Source organism: Carcharhinus amblyrhynchos, chromosome 1 (genome assembly GCF_965287045.1).
Source record: "Carcharhinus amblyrhynchos chromosome 1, sCarAmb.v2.hapA, whole genome shotgun sequence".
Classification (NCBI taxonomy): Eukaryota; Metazoa; Chordata; class Chondrichthyes; order Carcharhiniformes; family Carcharhinidae; genus Carcharhinus; species Carcharhinus amblyrhynchos.
Genome location: NC_137324.1, coordinates 14,519,510 through 14,545,257, shown reverse-complemented (window position 1 = coordinate 14,545,257; position 25,748 = coordinate 14,519,510). Strand labels below are relative to the sequence as shown.

The window sequence follows — 25,748 nt, the reverse complement described above, 5'->3', positions numbered from 1 at the left end:
GGATAGACAATGTATACTGGTGAGCCAGTGACTCCCACATTCCTTGAATGAATAAAATCCTCATTAACTTGATTCCTCTGTACAGATATGTCCCCATCTACGTTCTAATGCTCTTATTAGTCACTTTCATCTGAAAGCTAGCATTTTCCTATTAAGTTTATTTATTAGTGGTGGCACAGTGGTCAGCACTGTTGCCTCACAGCATCAGAGAGCCGGGTTCAATTCCCAGCTTGGGTCACTGTGTGAAGTCTGCACATTCTCCCTACATCTGCGTGGGTTTTCTCTGGCTGCTCTGGTTTCCTCTCTCAGTCCGAAAGATGGGCGGATTAGGTGCATTGGCCATGCTAAATTCTCCCTTAGTGTACCTGAACTGGCGGCTAGGGGATTTTGTAATGTAAGCCTACTTGTGACACCAATAAATTTAAATTAGTGTCGTAAGTAGGCTTACATTAACACTTCAATGAAGATTGTGGGAGGAAATCGGAGCACTCAGAAGAAACCCACATAGAAATGGGGAGAACGTGCAGACTCTGCACAGACAGTGACCCAAGCTGGGAATTGAATCCATGTACCTGTTAACCACTCTGCCACCCTATTAACCAGTGTCGCAAATAACCAGCCTGGTGTCTCTTTTTTTGGCTGTAGTACCCATTAAGAGGTTTCCAAAGGTGTATTACCAGTCTTTGGACCGGACAGTCAGGACAGAGAAAGCTGCCTGCGCCGTGAGATGTGCAAAAAGTTTGTCTGGAGTCCAGTGATCAAGGGCAAGACAAAGGCAGCTGGCAGCGAATGGAAGACACATCAAATTCCTCTCTCAAACATTGCTCCCTTTCCCAACATTAAAAGAAAAGATACAAATAATTGAGTTCTGCACCGATTTGAAAATAAAACTTTACAACCGTGGCCACCAATCACTGGCAATCTTTAATAGTTAATAAGGATAACTGTGGGTTACAATTTTATTTCCAACCGGGAGGTTTGTGTTTGGTTTAAAGTGTACAATTTTGCAACTGATATTCTTTTTCAGCGTTGAACATTTTCCCCGGGTGTTAAATCCCTGTTTATTTTTAAACAAGGTGTTTGACTTCCAGGCTGCTTGTTAAGTTTCTTTTAATTACACACAAGTTTTAGACACGTGGTTTACCTATTTTGATGGAAGTGCTTTGGTTGCAGCAATTCTCTCCCTCTCACTAACTTTGCGATTATTTTGCTGTGTGTGCCTTTTGCTTGGTGCTGATGATTTGAAAGGGTGGGGGGGCACACAGTGTAATAGGCGGAGGTTAGGACCCCCCCTCTCCTCTCCTCTCTGGGCGTTGCTTGGTCTCGGGTTGTTGGGTCAGTTTCACTTCTGTGGAGCTCGCCTTATAGAAGCAGCGGCGGCGGTGCTGGGGAAAGATGTTGAGAGTTTAGATGGTGTTGGACTGTTCCTCAGACACACACACACGTAAGCGGCATGGATTCCACGCGGGTTTTTCATCTGCAGCCCTGTGGTAAGCACAATCATTTAAAATAAAATTTTTAAAAATTAAAAAAAAATTTTAACAATAAAGAGGGGAAAGCGAATAGCTGCACGTGTGTTGCAGCCACAGGGAGAGAAGGAAGGAAATGTACAACTGGGTCAGTTTTAAGGTCATACGTAAGTAAAGCAGCTGACATGACACTGTCTGTGGCGTTTATCACTGATAACTCCAAAAGGTGCAGCTTTCTCTCAGTGCAAGTTTTCAGGAAACTCTTAGTGCAAGTGGGGTTGTGGCATTTGAAAAGTGCCCCTTTGCACAGACTGGATATGATATAGTTCATCCACTTACACAGCGGCAGTCTTACTTGGCAGACACGCTGGTGGATTGGACAGTGTTTCTCTAAAACATTAAATTCCTGCCCTGTAGATTAACTATAGGGCGAGGCAGTTCTCTGAGTTAAGTGTGTGTTGTCTTTATTTTAATTCTAAACGTCCTGGGACCCTTTTTAAAAAAAGAAAGAGTTTTCAGCGACTGCCGACAAGGTAGGGTTTTTCTAATCAGTCACTTACTGCTCGGGTATGAAAAGGGATGGAGCCTTTTTCCGGGTGCCTGTCATCTTTCTCTGGAGGTTGACGGGTGACCTGCTCATAACCTCCTCTTCTTTTTAAATTGAAAAATTTATCGTGGGGATAGGTGTTTCCGCTGATCCGAAGGCCAGAGGTTATATTTGTGGGAGGTAGTTTCTTTTGCACCCAGTAGGGAAGTCAAGGCAGCATACATAGCGCGGGGTGCTGAAATGATTGGGAATTCAGGTGAACCTTCCTTTACCTGTGTGTGTGGGGTGGGGGTGTTAAACTCATTATCAGTCAGCAGTTGAGGTGAAGAGCATGGTTGGTTTGATTTGTTACTGTTATGTGTATTATTGAAAAGTATTGTTTCTTGCACAACACAGACAAAGCATACCATTCCTAGAAGGAGAGAGTGCAGAATGTAGTGTTACGCTCATAGCTAGGGCTCAGAGAAAGATCAACTCAGTGCAAGGTAAGTCCATTCAAAAGTCTGATGGCAGCAGGGAAGAAGCTGTTCTTGAGTCAGTTGGTACATGACCTCAGACTTTTGTATCCTTTTTCTCAATGGAAGAGAGAATGTCCGGGATGTGTATGGTCCTTAATTATGCTGGCCGCTTCACCGAGGCAGTGGGAAGTGTAGACAGAATCAATGGATGGGAGGCTGGTTCGCGTGATGGATTGGGCTACATTAACAACCTTTTGTGGTTTCTTGGGCAGAGCAGGAGCCAAACCTAGCCGTGATAGAACCAGAAAGGATGCTTTCTATGGTGCATCTGTAAAAGTTGGAGAAATTGACATGTCAAATTTCTTCAGTCTTCTGAGAAAGTAGAGGCATTGGTATCTCCCCATAGTGTCAGCATGGGGAGACCAGGACAGATTGTTGGTGATCTGGGCACTTAAAAATGGAATATTTTTATAATAAATATTTGGGGAAGATCCATAAGTGCCCCAAGGGAATTGTGGTTTTGTGGGGTCAGCATTTATTGCCCATCCCTAATTGTCCTTGAGTCTTTGCAAGTCCATGTGGGTGTCTCTGCACCCGCTATGCTGTAAGGAAGGGCAGGCGTTCCACGGTTTTGACTCTGCAACACTGAAGGAACAGGCGAGATACGTAAGGGATATCTGTGGCTGATAGTGCAGATGGAACTTGAGGCCACTGGTGTAAACCTGTTGGGGTTTGAGTGGGTCTGGTTCCTGTGCTGCACATTGTGTAAAAAGTAAATAGTTTGACTGTGGTTTTTGTGAAGATGATTTTTTTTTAAAAATAGCTTTCTTGGGGAGGGGAGTCTATCGCACACTTTGGGGGGAGGGTGGGGGAGGTTTTAGCTTCCTCTTTTCTGTGTGTAGCAACATCTCACTGATGTTTTTTTTCCCATCTCCATACCCTGTAATTCATAAGTGTATGACGCTTCTAAGACGCAGGTTGATGGGTTTCTGATAAGAGAGGGGATTAAAGGTTATGGGGAGAGGGCGGGAATGTGGAACTGAGCCACGACAGATCAGCCATGATCTTATTGAATGGCGGGGCAGGCTCGAAGGGCCAGATGGCCTACTCCTGCTCCTATTTCTTATGAAGAGAATCTAGACTGGACTGAAAATTAAAACTGTAGATCCTGGATTCTGAGTCCCTGCCTCAGTTATTTACGATAAGGTACTGTGGAATGAAACAGGGTAGGGGGTGGTGGAATTGTGCTAATATTGCCTTGTGCCCAGAAATCTTTTCTCCAATGCAAAGACGTACTTTGCTCAGCAAATATTTAAAGGAACACTACAAAACATGGTCATTGCAGAGTGCAATGCTATTCAGATTTTCTTCATAGATTGTGTTACACTCAAGTGCTTTGCTGCCGTTGTGATACATTTTGTATTTACTGTATACATTCAGTGTTCAGCAGACAGCCTGAAGAGTTCTACACCGTTTCGAGCCCCAGTGATATTCAACATATTACTTATAAATAGACGATGCTTGAGGTGCATCAATACAATTTTGACATATTGTCCCCCAATACTCCCAACCAAATTGATTAAATCAGAGAACTGATTGCTATTAAAATTGTTCTTGAATTTTGCTGAATGAAACCCATCAATAATATACAGGTATCTGCATTTATTAGCCCTCCTCCACTTTAAATGCAGTGCTGAACGGAATGCACACTGAGAAGAGTAGCCACGAGATGGAGATGCCAGCGATGGACTGGGTGGGTACAGTAAGAAGTCTCGCAACAGCAGGTTAAAGTCCCAACAGGTTTATTTGGAATCACAAACTTTCGGAGCACTGCTCCTTCATCAGGTGAATAGAGATACAATGATTAACATTGCTGAGGCAGGAGGAGCGCTCTGAAAGATTGTGATTCCAAATAAACCTGGTGTTGAGAATTCTTATTGAGAACATAGAACACTACAGCACAAACAGGCCCTTCGGCCCACAAGTTGCACCGATCACATCTATACCTACCGTGCCATAGAACTATCTGTAACTCCTGATCCCATATACTCATCCAGACGTCTTTTAAAAGACCCCAGTGAGTTCGCCTCTACCACCACCGACGGCAGCCGATTCCACCCTCTGAGTGAAAAACTTACCCCTGACATCTCCTCTGTACTTGCTTCCCAGCACCTTTAAACCTGTGTCCTCTCGTAGTGACCATTTCAGCCCTGGGAAATAGCCTCTGAGAATCCACCTATCTATTCCCCTCAACATTTTATAAACCTCTATCAGGTCGCCTCTCAACGTTTGTCTCTCCAGGGAGAAGAGCCCTAGCTCCCTCAACCTATCTTCTTAAGGCATGCCTCCCAATCCATCCTTGTAAACCTCCTCTGCACCCTCTCAATAGCTTCCACATCCTTCCTGCAGTGAGGCAACCAGAACTGTGCACAGTACTCCAAGTGGGGTCTGACAAGGGTCTTATAAAGTTGCAGCATTACCTCCCGACTCCTAAACTCAATCCCTCGATTAATGAAGGCCAGTACACCATATGCCTTCTTGACCACGTCCTCCACCTGCGAGGCCGATTTAAGAATCCTGTGGACCCGGACCCCAAGATCCTTCTGCTCTTTAACACTGCTAAGACTCCTACCCTTGACGTTGTACTCCTTCATCCCATTGGTCCTGCGACAAGGGGTTGGGTGGGGTGGAAATCAAAAGGCCCAGTCAGAGAGTAGGGCTGGAGTTGAGGCAGCTTAGATCGGGGTGTGTAATTCAGCAGGAATGAACCACCTGTCCACCTGTGGATCTTGCAGTATTCCAGATGTAAGGGAGTATGGGGAAGGGTGTATACAGGAGAAGATAGTTCCGAATGGGCTGGGTGAGTTCATCAGGGAGAGATGTAGAAAGTATGAGTTTTGCAGTCCCCTCTTTGGAGGCATGAGGGGAGTGAATGGGTGTGTGTTAGAAATTGAACATTACTATAATTTCAGCAACAACTGTGTGCTGCTTGATTGCAGAAGCTTTTAGAAATATAAATGTTTGCTGTGCAAGTTCTCTTGTTCAGTTTGCAGTGTGGTGTTGTAGAGTTTGCTGCCCAGTCTGTCTGAATTGGTGGGCCAGGAGCAGTAGTCGCAATATTGACCAAGGTTTTTCAAAGCGAGAGAAAATCTTGAAGGGAATTGCTTGATAGAGCAGACGCAGCACGGTTTCATTTAAGGGAAGTCGTGTCTGACAAGTTTACTGGAGTTCTATGAGGATGTGTCTAGGGCGGTGGATAGAGGAGAGCCGGTGGATGTGGTCTTTCTGGATTTTCAGAAGGCGTTTGACAAGGTACCTCACAAGAGGTTATTGCAGAAGGTCAGGGGACAGGGAGTTGGGGGTAGGGTGTTAGCGTGGATAGAGGATTGGTTGTCAAATAGGAGGCAGAGAGTGGGGGTCAATGGGTGCTATTCGGATTGGCGGTTGGTGACTAGTGGAGTGCCCCAGGGGTCGGTGCTGGGGCCTCAGCTATTTACCATTTATATAGATGACCTGGAGGAGGGAACCGAGTGTAGGGTGTCGAAATTTGCTGATGACACCAAGATTGGGGGAAAGGCAAATTGTGCGGAGGGTGTGGAGAGTCTGCAGAAGGGTCTAGATAGGCTGGGCGAATGCGCCAGGAACCGGCAAATGGAATTTAATGTTGGCAGGTGTGAGGTGGTCCACTTTGGTAGGAAGGACTATTACTTACGGGGCGAAAAACTGCAGCAGGCGACGGTGCAGAGGGTCCTCGGGGTCCTTGTGCATGAGTCGCAAAAACCCAGCTTGCAGGTGCAGCAGGTGGTCAGGAAGGTGAATGGGATGCTGGCCTTCATAGCGAGGGGGATTGAATATAAAAGTAGGGAAGTCTTGCTGCAGCTGTATAGGGCATTGGTGAGGCCGTAGCTGGAGTACTGTGTGCAGTTTTGGGCGCCGCACCTGCGCAAGGATATTTTGGCCTTGGAGGGAGTGCAGAGGAGGTTTACTAGGCTGATACCGGAGTTGAGGGGGTTGAGCTATGAGGAGAGGCTGAATAAACTGGGCTTGTACTCGTTAGAGTTTAGAAGAATGAGGGGAGATCTCATTGAGACGTATAAGATGATGAATGGGATGGATAGGATAGAGGTGGAGAGACTCTTCCCGCTCAAAAAAGACAGTAGGACTAGGGGGCACAGCCTCAAGATAAAGGGGAGGTGGTTTAGAACGGAGTTGAGGAGGAACTTCTTCACTCAAAGGGTGGTGAATCTCTGGAATTCTCTGCCCGTTGAAGTGGTGGAGGCTGCCTCGCTAAATATTTTTAAGAAGCGGGTTGATGGGTTCTTGATAAGAGAGGGGATTAAGGGTTATGGGGAGAGGGCGGGAAAGTGGAACTGAGCCACAACAGATCAGCCATGATCTTATTGAATGGCGGGGCAGGCTCGAAGGGCTAGATGGCCTACTCCTGCTCCTATTTCTTATGTTATGTTCTAAAATCAGCCAGCGACCCTTCTATCTCTGAAAGAGAGCAGGAGTGGACGTGTCTCAGTTATAACATCCCTTTCTCTCCCCCGTCCACTCACCCCCAATGCACACATGCAAGAACCTATTGGGGGCAGGAGAAGGAGCTCCTCCTGTGTCTAGCCAAGTTGGCCATTAATACGTCTGGACAGCGAGCAGTCAAGAGGGTTGCTCATTCTGACTCTGCCCTCTTCTGCAGTTATGTTTTCTGCTGGATGCCCTTGGAAAGGGAGCACGCGGTGTCTGTCACCACCACTGTGGCCTTCCATACCTGGTGCGGCACTGTGGGGGACTGGGGTGTGTTATTGACCCCTTTAATCACATTTTGTTTTGACATTTTAAATTCCTTTTGAGATTTGTTTACTTGGATGGAACTGCCTCATAATTTATCCCGCAGTTTGTTGATTTTTAGTTTATTTGGTTAATCCAAAAGAAGCACAAACAAGGTGTGCATTGGGTTCCCCCAGCGTGACTCAGTGCCTCGAGAAGCAGTACTTGCATTTCTCCAGCAGCTTTTACAAGCCTGGGATGTCCCAAAGTGCTTTCTGGCTGTTGAAATACTTTTTGAACCAAAGCCATTGTGGCGATATCTGAAATGCTGTGGCCAATTTGCCCTCAATAATGCTCCACAGGCGAGTGGCAACGAGATGATGGTTTGACCTTTTTTTAGCAAAGTCCGCCAAGGACTCAAGATGTCAGGGAGAATTCTCTGTGCTACTTCGAAATAGTTACTGGGAGATTTCGAATCCATTGGAGACCCTTGTCAGACAGGATGTTAAACCAGAAGAACGTTGCAGCAATGCACTAGGGCGAGCCTCAGCCTTGCCTTTGTTCCTGTGGTAGTCTGGATAGATTTGCCTTCTGAGTGGGGGAAGGGAATATCAAGGCAATTCCACACTGGCTATTGTGTCTACCTGTGCAGTATTGATTAACCAGGCACCAAGCCTTTTCAGAATGGTTTGCTTTGCTTAGTCTCGTGTGGTTTGCTCGCTTGCAAAACACGAATTCGCTCCCTGGTGCATCCGCAGTGAGTTAAACGGAACACAAAATATTTGTCTTGTTCTGGCTGCACCTTTGGCAGGAACGAAGCAATATTAATCATTATAGAACGCCAGCACATGCAGTTAGTCCAAGCATGATCAAAAGAAACAGTGTACAATCAAAAAGGAGAGGTTGTGATCTGTGGAGGAGTTGGGAGAATCCTAAAATACTGGAGGCCGTTCTGCCCGTTATACTGGTGTCCTCTCTTTAAAATTGCTATCCAATTCATCCCACTTGCTCTGCATATCTCCCTTTTTATTCAATTCACATTTGGAAGTTCTTATTGATTCAGCTTCCACCATCTTTTCTAGCTGCACATTCCGTGCTGTAACAATTTAGCACATTTAGTATCATTGAAACCCTACAGTGCAAAAGGGGGCCATTCGCCCCATCTAACCTGCACTGATGACAATCCCAGCCAGGCCTGATTCCTGTAACCCCGCATATTTATCCTGCTAATCCCCCTGACACTAAAGGGCAATTTAACATGGTCAATCAACCTAACCTGCACATCTTTGGACACTGGGAGGAAACTGGAACACCTGGAGGAAACGCACGCAAACATGAGGAGAATGTACAAACTCCACACAGACAGTCTTGTTGAAGTTGTACAAGACCTTAATAAGGTCACACTTGGAATACTGTGTACAGTTCTGGTCACTTTTTATAATAGAAAGAATAGCATTAAACTAGAAAGAGTGCGGAAAAGATTTACTAGGATGTTAGTGGGACTTGATTTTGTTTTGAATTATAAGGATGGACTGGGACTTTTTCCCTGGAGCGTAGGAGGCTTGGGGTGAGGTCGATAAAATAATGAGGAGCATAGTTAAGGTAGATAGTCAACATCTTTTCCCCAAAACTAGGGGAGTCTAAAACTAGAGGGTGTGGGTTTAGGGTGGTAGGAGAGAGATGCAAAAGGATCCAGAGGGGCAATTTTTTTCTTAGAGGGTGGTGAGTGTCTGGAACAAGTTGCCAGAGGCAGTAGTAGAGGCAGGTACAGTTTCTTCTTTTAAGAAGCATTTTGACAGTTACATGGATAAGATGGGTATGGAGGAACATGGGCAAAATGTGGGCAATTGGGATCAGCTTAGGGATAAAAACTAGGCAGCAAGTTGGGCCGAAGGGCCTGTTTCCATGCTGTAAATCTAACTCTATGACCTAAGGCTGGAATTGAATTCAGGTCCCTGGTGCTGTGAGGCAGTGGTGCTAACCACAGTGCGGCACTAAAATCCCTTCTTGCTTTTTAGTGCAATCATGTTAAATCCTCTGCTAACTGACTCCTCCTGTCAGCTTTATTTTTATTTGCTCTATGAAAACCCCTCATAACTCTGAATATTTGGATTGGGTAGAAATGATTCCTTGCTGTCTTTTATCTCATAAAATGAATAATACATTTGGTGGAGGTTTTCTCCGATTCACATCGTGGGACATTCAATGGCGTGACCATTGCTGAATCATCAACATCTTGGGGGTTACACTGAACTGGACCAGGCATAAAAATACTGTGCAGCTAGTCAGAGATTGAGAATTTGGAATAGAGTAACTTGTCCTGACTCCCCAAAGCCTGTCCACTTTCTACAAGGCACACATCAGGAGTGTGATGGAATACTCTCCATTTGCCTGGAGCTCCAACAACACTTGAGATGCAGGACTAAGCAGCTTGCTTGATTGGCCCCTCATCCACAAACACTGACTCCCTCTACCACCAACACGCAATGGCAGCAGTGTGTACTATCTACAAGATGCATTGCACGAAGAGTACTTGGACAGCAGCGTGCAATCCCACGACCTCTACCACCTGGAAGGACAAAAGGAGCAAACGCAATGGAACACCAACACCTGCCAGTTCCTCCTCCTCCAAGTCACTCACCATCCTGACTTGAAATTATATCGCTGTTCTTTCACTATCGCTGGGTCAAAATCCTGGAACTCTTGCTCCTAACAGTTCTGTGGGTGTACCTACAACACAGGGATTGCAATGGTTGACAAAGGTGCTCACCACAAGCCTCTTGAGCAATTAGGGATGGGCAATAATTGTTGGTCTAGCCAATGATACCCGTAATCCCATGAACAAATGATTTTTAAAAAATCATTGGGTTGGGCTGATCGATGTGTGAATATCCATTTTAAATGAGAGAAATCCTTGGATGGGGAAATAATAGCCAGGCTATTTGGGTGGGGGAGGAGGAAAGGGAGTCGGCCTCTTTGGTGAGTAAGTAGTCTCACAATACCATGTTAAACTCCAACAGGTTTATTTGGTAGCACGAGCTTTTGGAGCAATGCCCTTTCATCAAGGGGCAACGCTCTGAAAGCTCATGCTACCAGATAAACCTGTCGGAGTTTAACCTGGTGTTGTGAGACTACTTACTGTGCCTACCCCAGTCCAGTGCTGGCAATTCCACATCATTGCCTCTTTGGATAGTTAGATCAAAGATGGTGTGAATGAGCTCCTTCTGTGCTATATCATTCATAATTATCAATATTCATGAGATTGTGGTAGAGGAATCTTGATTACCTTAAGTTCCCTTTTGGTTTTCTCTGGAGTCCAGCACGTGGAGCAAAAATCTTGTAGACATGATGGGCTGAATGGCCTTTTGTACTTTCCCATCATGATACCGAGGTAATTTTGCCATTATTGTGTCACTCTTGGCCCTGTGATGGTTGAGGCTTGGTCTTTGGTTTGTGTTAGAGAATGCAAAAATCCATCAACTCCTAATACTACTCCTTGCGTTTGTGTATAGTACCACTTTTAACATCTGGAGGCTGAGATTTGGTTTTGATTTGACTTCTTTATTGTCACGTGTATTGGGATGGAATGAAAAGTATTATTTCTTGCCTGCAATACAGATGAAGCATACCATTCATAGAGATGGAAAGAAGGATGTAGTATTAGTCATGTAACAGTCACACTTTGCTGAGGCAGCCAAGGTGTAGAGTAAGGTCAACTTAATGCGAGATAGTCAAAAGAGAAAATGCTGGGAAATCTTAGCAGGTCTGGCAGCATCTGTGAGGAGAATAAAGAGCTGGTGTTTTGAATCCAGACGGCCCTTTGTCAAAACTCTGACTGAGGGTCATCTGGACTAAAAACATCAGCTCTTTTTCTTTCCTTACAGATGCTGCCAGACTTGCTGAGATTTCCCAGCATTTTCTCTTGGTTTCAGATTCCAGCATCCGCAGTAATTTGCTTTTATTTATATTACTGTGAGGTAGGTCCATTCAAAAGTCTGGCAGCAGGGAAGAAACTGTTCTTGTGTCGGCTGTTATGTGACCTCAGACCTTTGTGTCTTTTTCCCCGACAGAAGAAGGTGGAAGAGAGAATGTCGGGAGTGCGTGGGGTACTTAATTCTGCCTCAGAAAAGTAGCCAGCATCAGGAAGTGTAGACAGAGTCAGTGGATGGACAGTGGGCTAAGTTTTGTTCTCGGTAGCATTCTTTTCTTTGGGCCAGAAGTAATCCAAGCTGCACTTCATAAATTTGAGTAAGTGACCTGGGCTGACGCTTCAGTCTAACACCGAGGGAGAGCGGTGACACTGTATGTTTTTTTGGATGGAACATTTGATCACTGGTCCTGTCTGCCCCTCAGGTGGACGTACAGATGGTGTGGTACAAGTTCACAGAAGAACACACGATTTCTCCCTGGTGTCTTCACTAGTGTTTATTCCCATCAGTGTGACTGAAATCAGGTTATCTGATCATTGTCACCTTTCAGTTTTTGGGAGTTTGTTGTGTGCAGATGGGTCGCAATATTTCCCTATGTTACAACAATGACTCCAAGTCCTTCTGGCTGCGGAATGCTTTGGGATGTGAAAAGAACAACAACGATGCAAGTTGTCCTCCTTTCCCAGTTTTGGGAAGGGATGTGGTGAAGACAAGTGGAGGGTATCTAACACCTTAAAGACTCTAACTTTGCTTAAATCCTGAGGCAAGCATCTTTTTTGAACTTTGTGCTGGATTGTGGTATGCGCCACTCGCTGCTTACATTCTCCCAAAGGTGGGAGTCAGATTGTCAGCCTGTCTTCCAGCTATGCTGCTTTTTTTATTGAGACTGAAGGGAAACTTGCTCACACTCACTGTTTGTGGGCCCTTTATCCAATAGCCTGATCTGTTGACATTTTTGGATGATTTTGAACGCTTGTTTATTTGGAGATAGGAGGATTTTAGAACATTACAGCGCGGAACAGGCCCTTCGGCCCACGATGTTGCGCCGACCAATTAAAAAGCAATGACCCTCTAACCTAAACCAATCCCTTTCCGTCCATAAACCTATCCACGGATCTCTTAAACGCCCCCAAACTAGGCGCATTTACAACTGCAGCAGGCAGGGCATTCCAATCCCTCACCACCCTCTGGGTAAAGAACCTACCCCTGACATCCGTCCTATATCTACCACCCCTTAATTTAAAGCCATGACCCCTCGTGCTAGCTTTCTCCATCCGAGGAAAAAGGCTATCACTGTCCACCCTATCTAAACTCTAATCATCTTATATGTTTCAATAACATATTGATTATTGTCACATGTATTAGTATACAGTGAAAAGTATTGTTTTTTGCATGCTATACAGACAAAGCATACCATTCATAGAGAAGGAAACAAGAATGTAGTGTTACAGTCATGGTTTGGGTGCAGAAAAAGATCACCTTAATGTGAGGTAGGTCTATTCAAAAAGTCTGACAGCAGCAGAGAAGAAGCAGTCCTTGAGTTGGTTGATACATGACCTCAGACTTTTGTATCTCCTTCCCGAAGGAAGAAAGAGTGTCCAGCGTGTATTCCAGGCTGGCCGCTTTGAGGCAGCGGGAAGTGTAGACAGAGTCAGTGAATGGGAGGCTGGTTTACATGATGGATTGGGCTACATTTATGACCTTTTTATAGTTTCTTCTGATCTTGGGCAGAGCAGGAGTGATACCAAGCTGCGATACATGCAAAAAGAATGCTTTCAATGGCACTTCTGTAAAAGTTGGTGAGAGTCGTTGCCAAACTTCATTAGTCTTCTGAGAAAGTGGAGATGTTGGTAGGCTTTCTTAATTGTAGTGTTGGCATGGGGGGGGAACCAGGACGGGTCGTTGGTGATCTGGACACTTAAAACTTGAAGCTCTTGCCCCCTCTTTTTCTTTGTCCCTGTTGATGTAGATAGGGGCATGTTCTCCTGTATGCTTCCTGAAGTCAGATGGGCAGGTTTTTATCTTCCTCTTTTGTTTCTCCACAGCCTGTGAAAGCATTGTGTGTTGTCTGGTCTTGCTGTAGACTGGTGCTTACCGGTGACTAAACCTGGCACTTCAACAACGGCAGGTGTGTTTTCTGTGTATAATAATTTTTTCATATATAAAGCCAGTGCCAGATTTCGCCACAAATATTGCACCTCCAACTAGTATGTCACAATTTGTTAATTTATTTATTGTGTATTACTGAATTAGAAATACTTAATCTCTGCATCCCACCCTGTTCCTTCATGAGCCCAAAGAAATTTTTCCCCCCCCCCTGTGCCGGGAAACTCGTACAGTGGGTCAGCCCCTGAGATTTTTTGTGTGTAGTTTTTGTAGTACGATTGTTCCATTGTGAAAGATGTAAAAAAAAAAATTAGTCTTTATCTTCGATGCCAATTCTTCATAAGCTGGTTCGGCTGCAGCATCAGGGTATATACGTGGGTTACAGGGAGAGTGCCTGGATGGTGGTGTTGGTGAAGGCTCAATGGGCTGAATGGCCTCCTACACTGTAGGGATCTATGATTCCACAGATTTTGCAGGTGTAAGATAACGCAGGGATTATTGCTGGCTGTGCTCGTAGGTGAGCATGATTCATGTCTGTGGGATATCCGTTCCTGTACCTGGTTAAGCTGGTCCGAGCCCCTATTCTGGCACGTTACAGAAGCATCGAGATTGTAGGGGTACCTGTGCTGCCTCACTATCTTTCCCGTTAGACAGGTTACTTATAGAAGTTGACCAGAGATGTGCAGGATTTTGATTGTCACGTATATTGGTGTACAGTAAAAAGTATTGTTTCTTGCACACTATACAGAAAAACCATGCCATTCATAGAGAAGGAAAGGATGCAGAATGTAGTGTTACAGTTTGTGGCCAAACTGGCCATCTAAAATGGTAATTTGTAAAGCGCTCTGGGACAATTGGGCAAGAACTAAAGCGACGGACTGCAGTTTAAAGACAGAGACAAACAGGCTGCAACTCTGATGTGTGAATAAACAGTATATGGGTCATCCCCAGGATGAAAGGGACTTTCTGGTCACACTGGGTTGTGTACCAGACATGGGGGCACCGTGAACCCTTATTTAGGAGGGAGGTATGTGATCCATGTGCCTCCAGCACCTACAGACATGGCCGTTGGGAACACACCCAGAGATCGGTGTGGCATCACCTGATTGGACTCTTATTGATCAGGGGATCAAGTCCTGATCAACTGATTGGCAATGGCCAAAAGGGGCGTGAAACCAAATGGGGGTATAAAGGGTGCTGCGCAACCAGAAATCCCTCTCTCTCTGACCCCCACGAACGAGCTACAGCAATGGTGACCATCGCTAGTGACGACCAGCACGAGGAGAGCCACCACACCCAAGAAGGAAGGAAGATCAAATGCTGGGCCAGACCGAAGGACCAAACTACACAGAATAATTGAGACCAGCGCACAGATAAAGGCCAATATCTGCTTGGGTACTTGCCAGTCACACAAAGTTAAGTCAAGGTCTGGTATTGGACTTGAATTCTAGTATTTTCTGTAAGATAACTTATTGTTGGTCGGGTGGGTGATTATTGATTGTGTGAGTTTAAATAAGTATTGGTTGTTCTAATAAGATGTCTACTCATTGTTTGTCCACTGTATAAGGGTTAAAACACTGTGCGGCAGGCAACAAGTCGCAGCTAGGGTGTAGAGAAAGATCAACTTAATGCAAGTTAGGTCCGTTCAAAAGTTTGGCAGCAGGGAAGGAGCTGTTCTTGAGTTGGTTGGTATCTTTGGTATCTTTTTCCTGACAGAGTAAGTTGGGAAAGAGAATGTGGGGTCCTTGATTTATGCTGGCTATTTTTCTGAGACAGCGGGAAGTGTAGACCGAGTCAATGGCTGGGAGGCTGGTTTGTGTGATGGTCTGGGCTTCATTCATGATCCTTTTGCAGTTTCTTGGGCAGAGCAGGAGTCATACCAAGCTGTGATACAACCAGAAAGAATGCTTTCTATGGTGCACCTGTAGAAGTTGGTGAGAGTTGTAGCGGCCATACCAAATTTCCTTAGTCTCCTGAGAAAGTAGAGGTGCTGGTGGGTTTGCTTGACTATAGCGTCTGCATGGAGGGACCAGGACAGGTGGCTGGTGATCAGGACACCCAAAAACTTGAAGCTCTCAACCATTTCTACTTTGTCCCCGTTGATGTAGGTAGGGACTTGCTCTCCATGACGCTTCCTGGAGTCGAGAGGTGAATTGGCCATGCCAAATTGCCACTTAGTGTCCCAAGATGTGTAAAGTTAGGGGGATTAGTGGGTAAATATGTGGGATTACATGGATAGGGCCTGGCCTGAGAATCGGTGCAGACTTGATGGGTCGAATGGCTTCCTTCTGCACGATAGGTTTTCTATCATCCTATGACCCATGTCACTGAATACATTTAAGTCATGGGTAGGTAGGTTTCTGACAGACAAAGGAATTAAGGGTTATGGGGAGAAAGCGGGAAAATGGAACTGATCCACTTCAGGTCAGCCATGATCTTATTGAATGGCAGGGCAGGCTCGAAGGGCTAGATGGCCTCCTCCTCATATTTCTTACGTTCTCAAGGAATGTGAAAGACCAAAGTGATTTGGTAGATTGAAGGGAAAGTTGACTATTCCCTGCCAAGACACAGCTGAAATGAGTACTGAAGTTATTGTTCAAGGCTTTTGTGAAGTCTTCATGGAACCTACAGTGCAGAAGGAGGCCATCTGGCCCATTGAGTCTGCACCAACAACAATACCACCCAGGCCCTATCCCTGTAATGCTACATATATATATATATATACCCTCCTAATCCCCTTGACACTATGGAGCAATTTAGCGTGGCCAATCAACCTATCTTTGGACTGTGGGAGGAAATGGGAGCACCTGGAGGAAACCCACACAGACACAGAATGTGCAGACAGTGACCCGAGGCCAGAATTGAACCTGGTACCTTGGCGTGTGAGGCAGCAGTGCTAACCACTGTGCCACCCTTTTGCCATGATTGTACAGGGCTCTGCTGAAATCACATCTGGCGTAGTGTGCTTGGAGGCAGTACAACGCAGATTCACTAGCGTATGTGACGAGTGGGTTGTCCCATGATGACAGGCTGAGTAATTCAGGCAGTGAACTCACAGAAAGGTACAATATTCTGAAGGAGGTTGAGAAGGTAGATGCTGACAGTTTTTTTCCACTGGTTGGGAGATTCAAAACACAGGGCATGAGTCTCAGGATAAGGGGCCAATCATTTAGGACTGAGGCAAGGTGAAATTATTTCATTCAAGTGTTGTGAAGTTTTAGACTTCTCCACTCCAGAGGATTTTGAATACTGAATTGCTGAACTGGGGAGTGGGCAGGAAGATGCAATTGAGCCCTGAGGTCAGCCATGATCATTTTGAAATGTAGAGGAGGATCGATGGGCTGAGTGGTTCACCACTCCTATTTCTAGTATTTGTGTGACTTTATAGTAATTGTCAGGAAAATGAGAGCTTTAATGTTTGCCTCGGCAAAAGGCGGGGAATTATAGGCCGGTTAGTTTAACGTCTGTGGTAGGTAAAATGTTAGAATCTGTCATTAAGGAGGAAATTGTGAGGCATCTTGAAGGGAATTGCTTGATAGAGCAGACGCAGCACGGTTTCATTAAAGGGAAGTCGTGTCTGACAAATTTACTGGAGTTCTATGAGGATGTGTCTAGGGCAGTGGATAGAGGAGAGCCGGTGGATGTGGTCTTTCTAGATTTTCAGAAGGCGTTTGACAAAGTACCTCACAAGAGGTTATTGCAGAAGGTCGAGGGACATGGAGTTGGGGGTAGGGTGTTAGCGTGGATAGAGGATTGGTTGTCAAATAGGAGGCAGAGAGTGGGGGTTAACGGGTGCTATTCAGATTGGCGGATGGTGACTAGTGGAGTGCCCCAGGGGTCGGTGCTGGGGCCTCAGATTTTTACCATTTATATAAGAACATAAGAACATAGGAGCAGGAGTAGGCCATCTAGCCCTTCAAGCCTGCCCCGCCATTCAATAAGATCATGGCTGATCTGTTGTGGCTCAGTTCCACTTTCCCGCCCTCTCCCCATAACCCTTAATCCCCTCTCTTATCAAGAACCCATCAACCCGCTTCTTAAAAATATTTAGCGAGGCAGCCTCCACCACTTCAACGGGCAGAGAATTCCAGAGATTCACCACCCTTTGAGTGAAGAAGTTCCTCCTCAACTCCGTTCTAAACCGCCTCCCCTTTATCTTGAGGCTGTGCCCCCTAGTCCTACTGTCTTTTTTGAGCGGGAAGAGTCTCTCCACCTCTATCCTATCCATCCCATTCATCATCATATATGTCTCAATGAGATCTCCCCTCATTCTTCTAAACTCTAACGAGTACAAGCCTAGTTTATTCAGCCTCTCCTCATAGCTCAATCCCCTCAACTCCGGTATCAGCCTAGTAAACCTCCTCTGCACTCCCCCCAGGGCCAAAATATCCTTGCGCAGGTGCGGCGCCCAAAACTGCACACAGTACTCTAGCTGCAGCCTCACCAATGCCCTATACAGCCGCAGCAAGACCTCCCTACTTTTATATTCAATCCCCCTCGCTATGAAGGCCAGCATCCCATTCGCCTTCCTGACCACCTGCTGCACCTGCAAGCTGGGTTTTTGCGACTCATGCACAAGGACCCCGAGGTCCCTCTGCACCGTCGCCTGCTGCAGTTTTTCGCCACGTAAGTATAGATGATGTGGAGGAGGGAACCGAGTGTAGGGTGTCGAAATTTGCTGATGACACCAAGATTGGGGGAACGGCAAATTGTGCGGAGGGTGTGGAGAGTCTGCAGAAGGATCTAGATAGGCTGGGCGAATGGGCCAGGAAATGGCAAATGGAATTTAATGTTGGCAAGTGTGAGGTGGTCCACTTTGGTAGGAAGAATGGTAGGAAGGACTATTACTTACGGGGCGAAAAACTGCAGCAGGCGACGGTGCAGAGGGACCTCGGGGTCCTTGTGCATGAGTCCCAAAAACCCAGCTTGCAGGTGCAGCAGGTGGTCAGGAAGGCGAATGGGATGCTGGCCTTCATAGCGAGGGGGATTGAATATAAAAGTAGGGAGGTCTTGCTGCAGCTGTATAGGGCATTGGTGAGGCCGCAGCTGGAGTACTGTGTGCAGTTTTGGGCGCCGCACCTGCGCAAAGATATTTTGGCCTTGGAGGGAGTGCAGAGGAGGTTTACTAGGCTGATACCGGAGTTGAGGGGGTTGGGCTATGAGGAGAGGCTGAATAAACTGGGCTTGTACCTGTTAGAGTTTAGAAGAATGAGGGGAGATCTCATTGAGATGTATAAGATGATGAATGGGATGGATAGGATAGAGGTGGAGAGACTCTTCCCGCTCAAAAAAGACAGTAGGACTAGGGGGCACAGCCTCAAGATAAAGGGGAGGCGGTTTAGAACGGAGTTGAGGAGGAACTTCTTCACTCAAAGGGTGGTGAATCTCTGGAATTCTCTGCCCGTTGAAGTGGTGGAGGCTGCCTCGCTAAATATTTTTAAGAAGCGGGTTGATGGGTTCTTGATAAGAGAGGGGATTAAGGGTTATGGGGAGAGGGCGGGAAAGTGGAACTGAGCCACAACAGATCAGCCATGATCTTATTGAATGGCGGGGCAGGCTTGAAGGGCTAGATGGCCTACTCCTGCTCCTATTTCTTATGTTCTTATGGAGGTGTGATTGCATTCTTTCTGTCTCTAATCCAGTTCAAGCAAAAGTCAAACATCAATATGGAAAAAGGTGAAGGCTGTTGGTCTGATGTGATGAACAGAGGAAAGCAGGAAGCTTAAAAAATAAATAGAACATAGAAAAAACTACAGCACAAACAGGTCCTTCAGCCCACAAGTTGCACCGATGATATCCATATCCACTAGGCTTACCTATAACCCTCAATTCTATTAAGTTCCATGTACTCATCCAGAAGTCTCTTGAAAGACCCTAACGAATTTACCTCCACCATCACCGATGGTGGCTGATTCCACTCACCCACCACCTTCTGAGTGAAGAACTTACCCTTGACACCACCTCTGTACCTGCTCCCCAGCACCTTAAACCTGTGTCCTCTCAAAGCAACCATTCCAGCCCTTGGAAAAAGCCTCTGAAAATCCACTTGATCTATACCTCTCTACCTCTTATACACTTGTATCAGGTCACCTCTCATCCTTTGTCTCTCTAAGGAGAAAAGACCGAGCTCCCTCAACCAAGCCTCATAAGGCATGCCACCCAATCCAGGCAACGTCCTTGTAAATCTCCTCTGCTTCCACATCCTTCCAGTAATGAGGCGACCAGAACTGAGCACAGTATTCCAAGAGAGGTCTGACTAGGGTCTTATAAATAATGTTCTAGGGACCTGGGTTCAAATCTCACCGTGGTAGGTGGTGGAATTTGAATTCCATGAAAACAAATCCGGAATTAAGAATCTACTGATGACCATGAAACCATTGTCAATTGTTTTTAAAAAAAAAACCCATCTGGTTCATTAATGTCCTTTTAGGGAAGGAAATCTGTTATCCTTACCCGGTCTGGCCTACATGTGACTCCAGAGCCACAGCAATGTGGTTGACTCTCAACTGCCCTCTGAAAAGGCTCAGCGAGCTACCTAGCCCAAGGGATGGGCAATAAATACTGGCCAGCCAGCGACGCCCATGTCCCACAAATGAATAAAAAAAAGTTTGCTGTTGCTCTCTGAGAACATCCTAAGAGCAGCAGGGCATTGTGTGGTAAAGTTATTGGAATGTTATAGATTAGAAACTGAGGACTGTTGCCATTTTAAGGGGGTTGTGGGGGGGGGGGGGGGAGGGGCTCAGTTATTTAAGGCAAGGTCTGTATAGAAAGGTTTAAAAAGTACTGTAATTTTTAAGCTGTTCTTTTTTTCACTTATTTTAGTAAGTATTTCGCATCAATATAAAATCATCGTAACTGGTCTGAGGAGTTACTCCTGATTTCAGAAAACCACCTCATAATACATGAATTGCAAGGCTGTTTCAAATTTCCTTTTGGGATCTGGGCAACTCAGCACTTGCATGATGTTGTCACACAGCAGATAGTAAAATAGCTTTAATGTGACAAAGTGCCCTGATAATTGATGTGTTGACATTGAGAATACACTGCACCTATTCACCAGGTTTCATTTGAGTTCCTTTTTTATTTCTGTAAAGAGTAATACTGAATCATATCTTGGCAATTATTGTGTAAACTGTGGTCAGGAATGAAGCCATAATGAGTTCGTCCTACTTGAGAACACCCAGCATTGTGCAGATTCTGAGAGATAGCCACATCCTGGAGATTACCGTTGACCAGAAACCGAGCTGGCCCAGCCGTACAATACGTGGCTAAAGTAAAAGGTCAGAGACTTGGAATTCTGTGATGAGTGACTCACCTTCTGATTTTTCCAACATCCCATTTATACAGCACAAGTCAAGAGTGCGATGAAATGCCCTGGAGCTTCAGTCATACTCCGTAAACTTGACACCATTTCAGGTGGATGCATCCGACTTGATTGGACTCTCATCCAACCTCGATATTCACTCCCTCCACCACTAATGCACTGTAGCAGCAGCGTGTGCCAACTACAAGATGCATCTAACAAGCACGTCTTTCAGACTGTGACAGGAAACCGGAGCACCTGGAGGAAACCCACGCAGACACAGGGAGAACATGCAAACTCCACACACACTGTGACCCACGTTCCTGGCACTGAGGCAGCAGTGCTAACCAATGTGCCACCGTCTCACCTAACATTCTCTGTCATGATGTCGTATTGTCCCCAGTCTGCTGCCAGCTTTCTCATGTCAGCACCTCCAGTCCCTGTTTCGGAAACTCTGCCAATACAGCCTTGCGGTATCCGAGATGGTTTGTACAACTGTTGGACAACTTGCTGTTTGAGTCGAAAGATTATAAATGTGAGAGAGGCAATTTGTCCCATCTTAATCCATTCATAAAGATCCTTAATTTCTGGTTGCTTGCTCATTTTAACATCTAAAATTATTAAGGAGTTTATCCCTCCACGTGGCCACGTTCTATTCAAACCTTTTGAAGAATAATTTCCTGCTGCTATCCATTCTAAATTCTCTGGACCTGTGTCGTCACCTTGCAGTAGGATCATAATTCTCTTCGGCTCGCCACCTAGGCTGAATAGCTCTAGAGTTTCCAAAATATGTTTTCTGAATGTTGAACGCAGTGATCAGCCTCGGGTGTAGTGTCCACTATTTCTGGAGCTTGGTCTTGGTCAGAACTCCATGATTTACTCAAGTTGCTAAAGTCAGACAGCGCAAAACAAAAAGGTCCTTTGGCCCATTGAGTCTACATTGATATATTTACCAATAAAGATGCGCTAACTCCATTTTCCTGCGCTTGTACCATATTTACAGATGTGATGTTTCAAGTGCTCGTCCAGAGTTTTAAAGGCTAAGATTCCCAGCCTCCACTACTTTCCAGGCAGTGCATTCCAGATTCCCTAATCCCCTGAAAAAGCCTTTTTCTCAAATCCCCTCTGAATCTCCTGCCCCTCACCCTAAAACATTACTGCTTGTGATTGACCCCACAACCAAGGGGAACAGCTGTCCCCTATTCACCCTGTCTAATCAATCATGTCCCCCTTCAGCCTTCCCTGCTGTAAAGAAAACAATCCAACCCTATCCAAGTCCCTCCTTTTATACTCAAGTGCTCTATCATAGGCAACATCCTGGAGAATCTCCTCTGTACCACCTCTAGTTCAATCACATTCTCCCTGTGGTGAGGTGACCAGAACTGCACACAGTACTCCAGCTGTGGCCTAACCAACACTCTATACAATTCCAACATTACCTCCTTGTACTCCATAGAAGCGAGTATCCCATTTCTCTTATACTCTATATCACAACTGATGAAAACAAGTATCCCATATGCTGCCTTTACCTGCTCTGCCAACTTCAAGGATCTATGAATAATTACCCTAAGATCTCTCTATTTGAGCTTCCCAGTATCCTGCCGTTCATAAATATTCCTTTTTTTTTGTTTCTTCCGAAGTGCATCACCTCCCATTTATCAGGGTTAAATACCATCTGACCAAGCCATCTACATCTGTAACCACCTTTTAATAAATCTTGGTGTTGTCTGCAAACTTGCTTATCATTCCCTCCCCTGCCACCCCCCCCCCCCCTTCCAAACCCAGATTTTCATCTATACCATTTATGTATATAACAAACAGTAAGGGCCCAGAACTGACCCTTGTAGTACATCACTGGATACGGGCCTCCAGTCACTCCTCCTTCAATCCTTGCCACACTCCAATGTAGATGAACTGACTCTGACTTGGTTCCATTGCTGTAGTGTGCAGTATCTCTCACTCATCAATATTCTGTGCCCACCACCACCACCAGACTTGTTTAAACTCCTCCCAACAGCACGAGCGAACTCACTGGCAAGGATGTTGGCCCCTGTGTGGTTTGGGTGCAGACCATCCTGATTTGTACGTGTCCCAATTTCCCTAGAAACGGTCTCAGTGATCCAGGAGTCTAAAACCCTCCCTCGTGCACCAACTATGGGCCAGACATTCCTAATTTCTATCTTCACTTGCTTGTGGTACCAGGAGTAATCCGGAGACTACAACCACTGAGGTCCTGCTTTTCAATCTACTGTGAGCTCCTTGAATTCATGAGACAAGACCTCATACCTCACTTTGCCCGTACCATCGATACCAGCGTATACCATGACCTCTGATTCATCACCCTCCCCTTTTTAGGATGCCCTGCAGCCATTCGGAGACATCCCAGACCGTGGCATAGAGAGACAGCGGACAGTCCAACATCCTGGAGTCGCATCTTCTGCTCTTCTGACAAAAGAATATTATTACTTATTTCCCCCCACCCCGGTTCTCTCTGGGGGCCCGCTCCTGTGGGCCCCTCCCCCTCCCCCTCAGCGTGCTTCCGTTGTCTCTCCCGCCCCCCCCCTCTTTTTGTGTTTCTATCTATTTCTCCACTTCTGAAAATGTTCTTTAAAATATTACTTTGACCAACCTTTTGCTGATTTGGTTTTCCTGTCTCATGTTCCTATGAAGTCTGCTGGCAGATTTTATTCTGTTATGGGCGCAGTTTAAGTGTGAGTTGTTGCTGTGTGATTTAGATCAGGATAGTTTAATCCCACTTTACCCTGCCTTGTTTTGTTTTTTAGTCTGCTGCTAAGCATTGGCTAGACATACAGTGTGACACGTTCCCTCGACTATTTCCAGCATTCTGTGTGGTATGTTTTTCTGCTGAGTGTTTGGATTAAATTTAATCTGCGCACCTTGACGCTCAATAGTAGTCCATTCATTGAGACGTGATAGAGGCACTTATCCTGTTGATGGGTCAAGTAACCCCTACTCCCATTTAATGTTGGACTTTTAAACCTCCCCTAGTAATTCTACCAACTCTCTTCCCTCACCTTCCCCACTCAGCCAGCAAAAACACTCTCCTTTCCCACTTCTTCTCTTCACTGGGGTGGTACGGTGGCGGTGGTTAGCAGGCGGCTGGGCTTAGTTCCCGGTTTGGGTCACTATCTGTGTAGTGTCTGCACATTCTCCCTGTGTCTGTGTAGCTTTCCTCCGGGTACTCCAGTTTCCTCCCACAATCCGAAAGACATGCAGGTTAGACACACTGGCCACGCTAAATGCTCCCTCAGTGTACTCAAACAGGTGCCGGAGTGTGGTGACTAGGGGATTTTCACAGTAACTACACTGCAGTGTTAATGTAAGCCTTACTTGTGACACTATTGCGGGTGACACGGTGGTTAGAACATAAGAAATAGGAGCAGGAGTAGGCCATCTAGCCCTTCGAGCCTGCCCCGCCATTCAATAGGATCATGGCTGATCTGAAGTGGATCAGTTCCACTTTCCTGCTTTCTCCCCATAACCCTTAATTCCCTCGCCTACCAAAAACCTACCTACCCGTGTCTTAAATGTATTTAGTGAGGTAGCCTCCACCACTTCAACGGGCAGAGAATTCCAGAGATTCACCACCCTTTGAGTGAAGAAGTTCCTCCTCAACTCTGTTCTAAACTGCCCCCCCCCCCTCTTATCTTGAGGCTGTGCCCTCTAGTCCTGTTGTCCTTTCTGAGCGGGAAGAATCTCTACCTCTACCCTATCCATCCCTTTCATTATCTTGTACGTTCTCACTGCACTGCTGCCTCACAGTGTCTACAGGTTAGCACTGCTGCCTCACAGTGCCAGGGACCCGGGTTCGACTCCTGGCTTGGGTCACTGTCTGTGCAGAGTCTGCACATTCTCCCTGTGTCTGCATGGGTTTCTTCCGGGTTTCCTCCCGCAGTCCTGAAGACGTGCTGGTTAGATGCTGGCTAAATTTCTCCCTCAGTGTACCCGATCAGGTGCTGGAGTATGGCAACTAGGGAATTTTCACAGTAACTTCATTGCAGAGTTAATGCGATGAAGTTACTTGTGTCTCTAACTTGTGACACTTTTAAATAAACTTTAACCTGGATAAGTACGGGATAGGACTTTATTAGCCTTCCTAAAAATTCCTTTTCTTAACTTGAAACTAGGCATGGTATATGTCCAAATCTTATTGTCCCGTGACGCAGTTGGGGCCTGTTAATGGTAGCATTGTTCAAGAGCTCATTACCAGTCAGAGCACTGGTGGCAGACATCTTTTTTAAGAAAGAAATTGCCAGTGAAACCTCATGTGGCTGAAGTGTTCCTGCCGACAGGATGTTCTTCCACTCTGACTAACAGCAACCACCTCACCACAGAATTTGGAGCGTGCAAACAACGGCAATACCTGTTGACAGCGGTGGGACCGAAATATCCTGCTGTCGGCCACCAGTGGGCCATGTCCGCTACTGCAGACTGTGGTGCGTGGGAGGGGTGGGGAGAAGGGAAATGTGGCAAATCCTACCTTTTGCTTTTAAAGGTGGTGGTGTGGAGACCCTGTCCATTAGGTTGAATTAGGACTGTTTTGTAGTTGAATATTTGCATGGAACGTCTACGCAGATGGGTGCGAGAGATTTTTTTTTCCCTTTGGGAGTTTGTTTGATGCTCTGTGTGGCACTGACCTCCTGTCATCCTCCTGCCGCTGTTTGTGGGGGTGCCAGTGGGTGGGGGGGAGAGAACATTGTGAATTCCTTGCCAATCGCTTGGCGCTGGGAGCATCCATGTCAGCACCAGGCGCATGCTTCACGGCAACCCGAGGAAATAATAAAATTATTCATCTTCCCAAAGGTTAAGAGTCTTGCTGATTTCTGATGATGCAAACTTGGGATTTTAATTGGCACAAATGGGGGGAGAGGAGAAAAACAATCGATTTTTTTTTTTTGTGGGCTAAAAGATGCATTGAACACTTGCGATTGTTTTACTCTGCAAACACATGGGAGTTGGATGTCCTGTTTGGTGTTTTGAAACTTGTTTATTATTCAGTTTTCTGCCTTGCGTGTCATTGCGATAAGACTTTCTTGTTTTAGAATTATTTTGTCTCGGTTTCTTGCCCGTTCTCTCCCGTTGTTTGCTTCAGATCTGCACTGTCTCCTCCTGTCCCTGTCCCTTCCCCTCTCCCACTTCCCAATCTGT

At 45.9% G+C, this 25,748-nt stretch overlaps 1 protein-coding gene across 1 annotated transcript in view; it reads left to right on the top strand.

Moving 5' to 3' along the window:
• Positions 1–1,422: 1,422 nt before the first annotated feature.
• slc4a11 (solute carrier family 4 member 11) overlaps positions 1,423–25,748 on the top strand; it is a 179,953-nt gene continuing 155,627 nt past the window's right edge. The window contains exon 1 of the mRNA XM_080194085.1: positions 1,423–1,490. Coding sequence (XP_080050211.1) covers positions 1,454–1,490 — 37 coding nt within the window. The 5' untranslated portion in view covers positions 1,423–1,453. The remainder of the gene's footprint in view (positions 1,491–25,748) is intronic.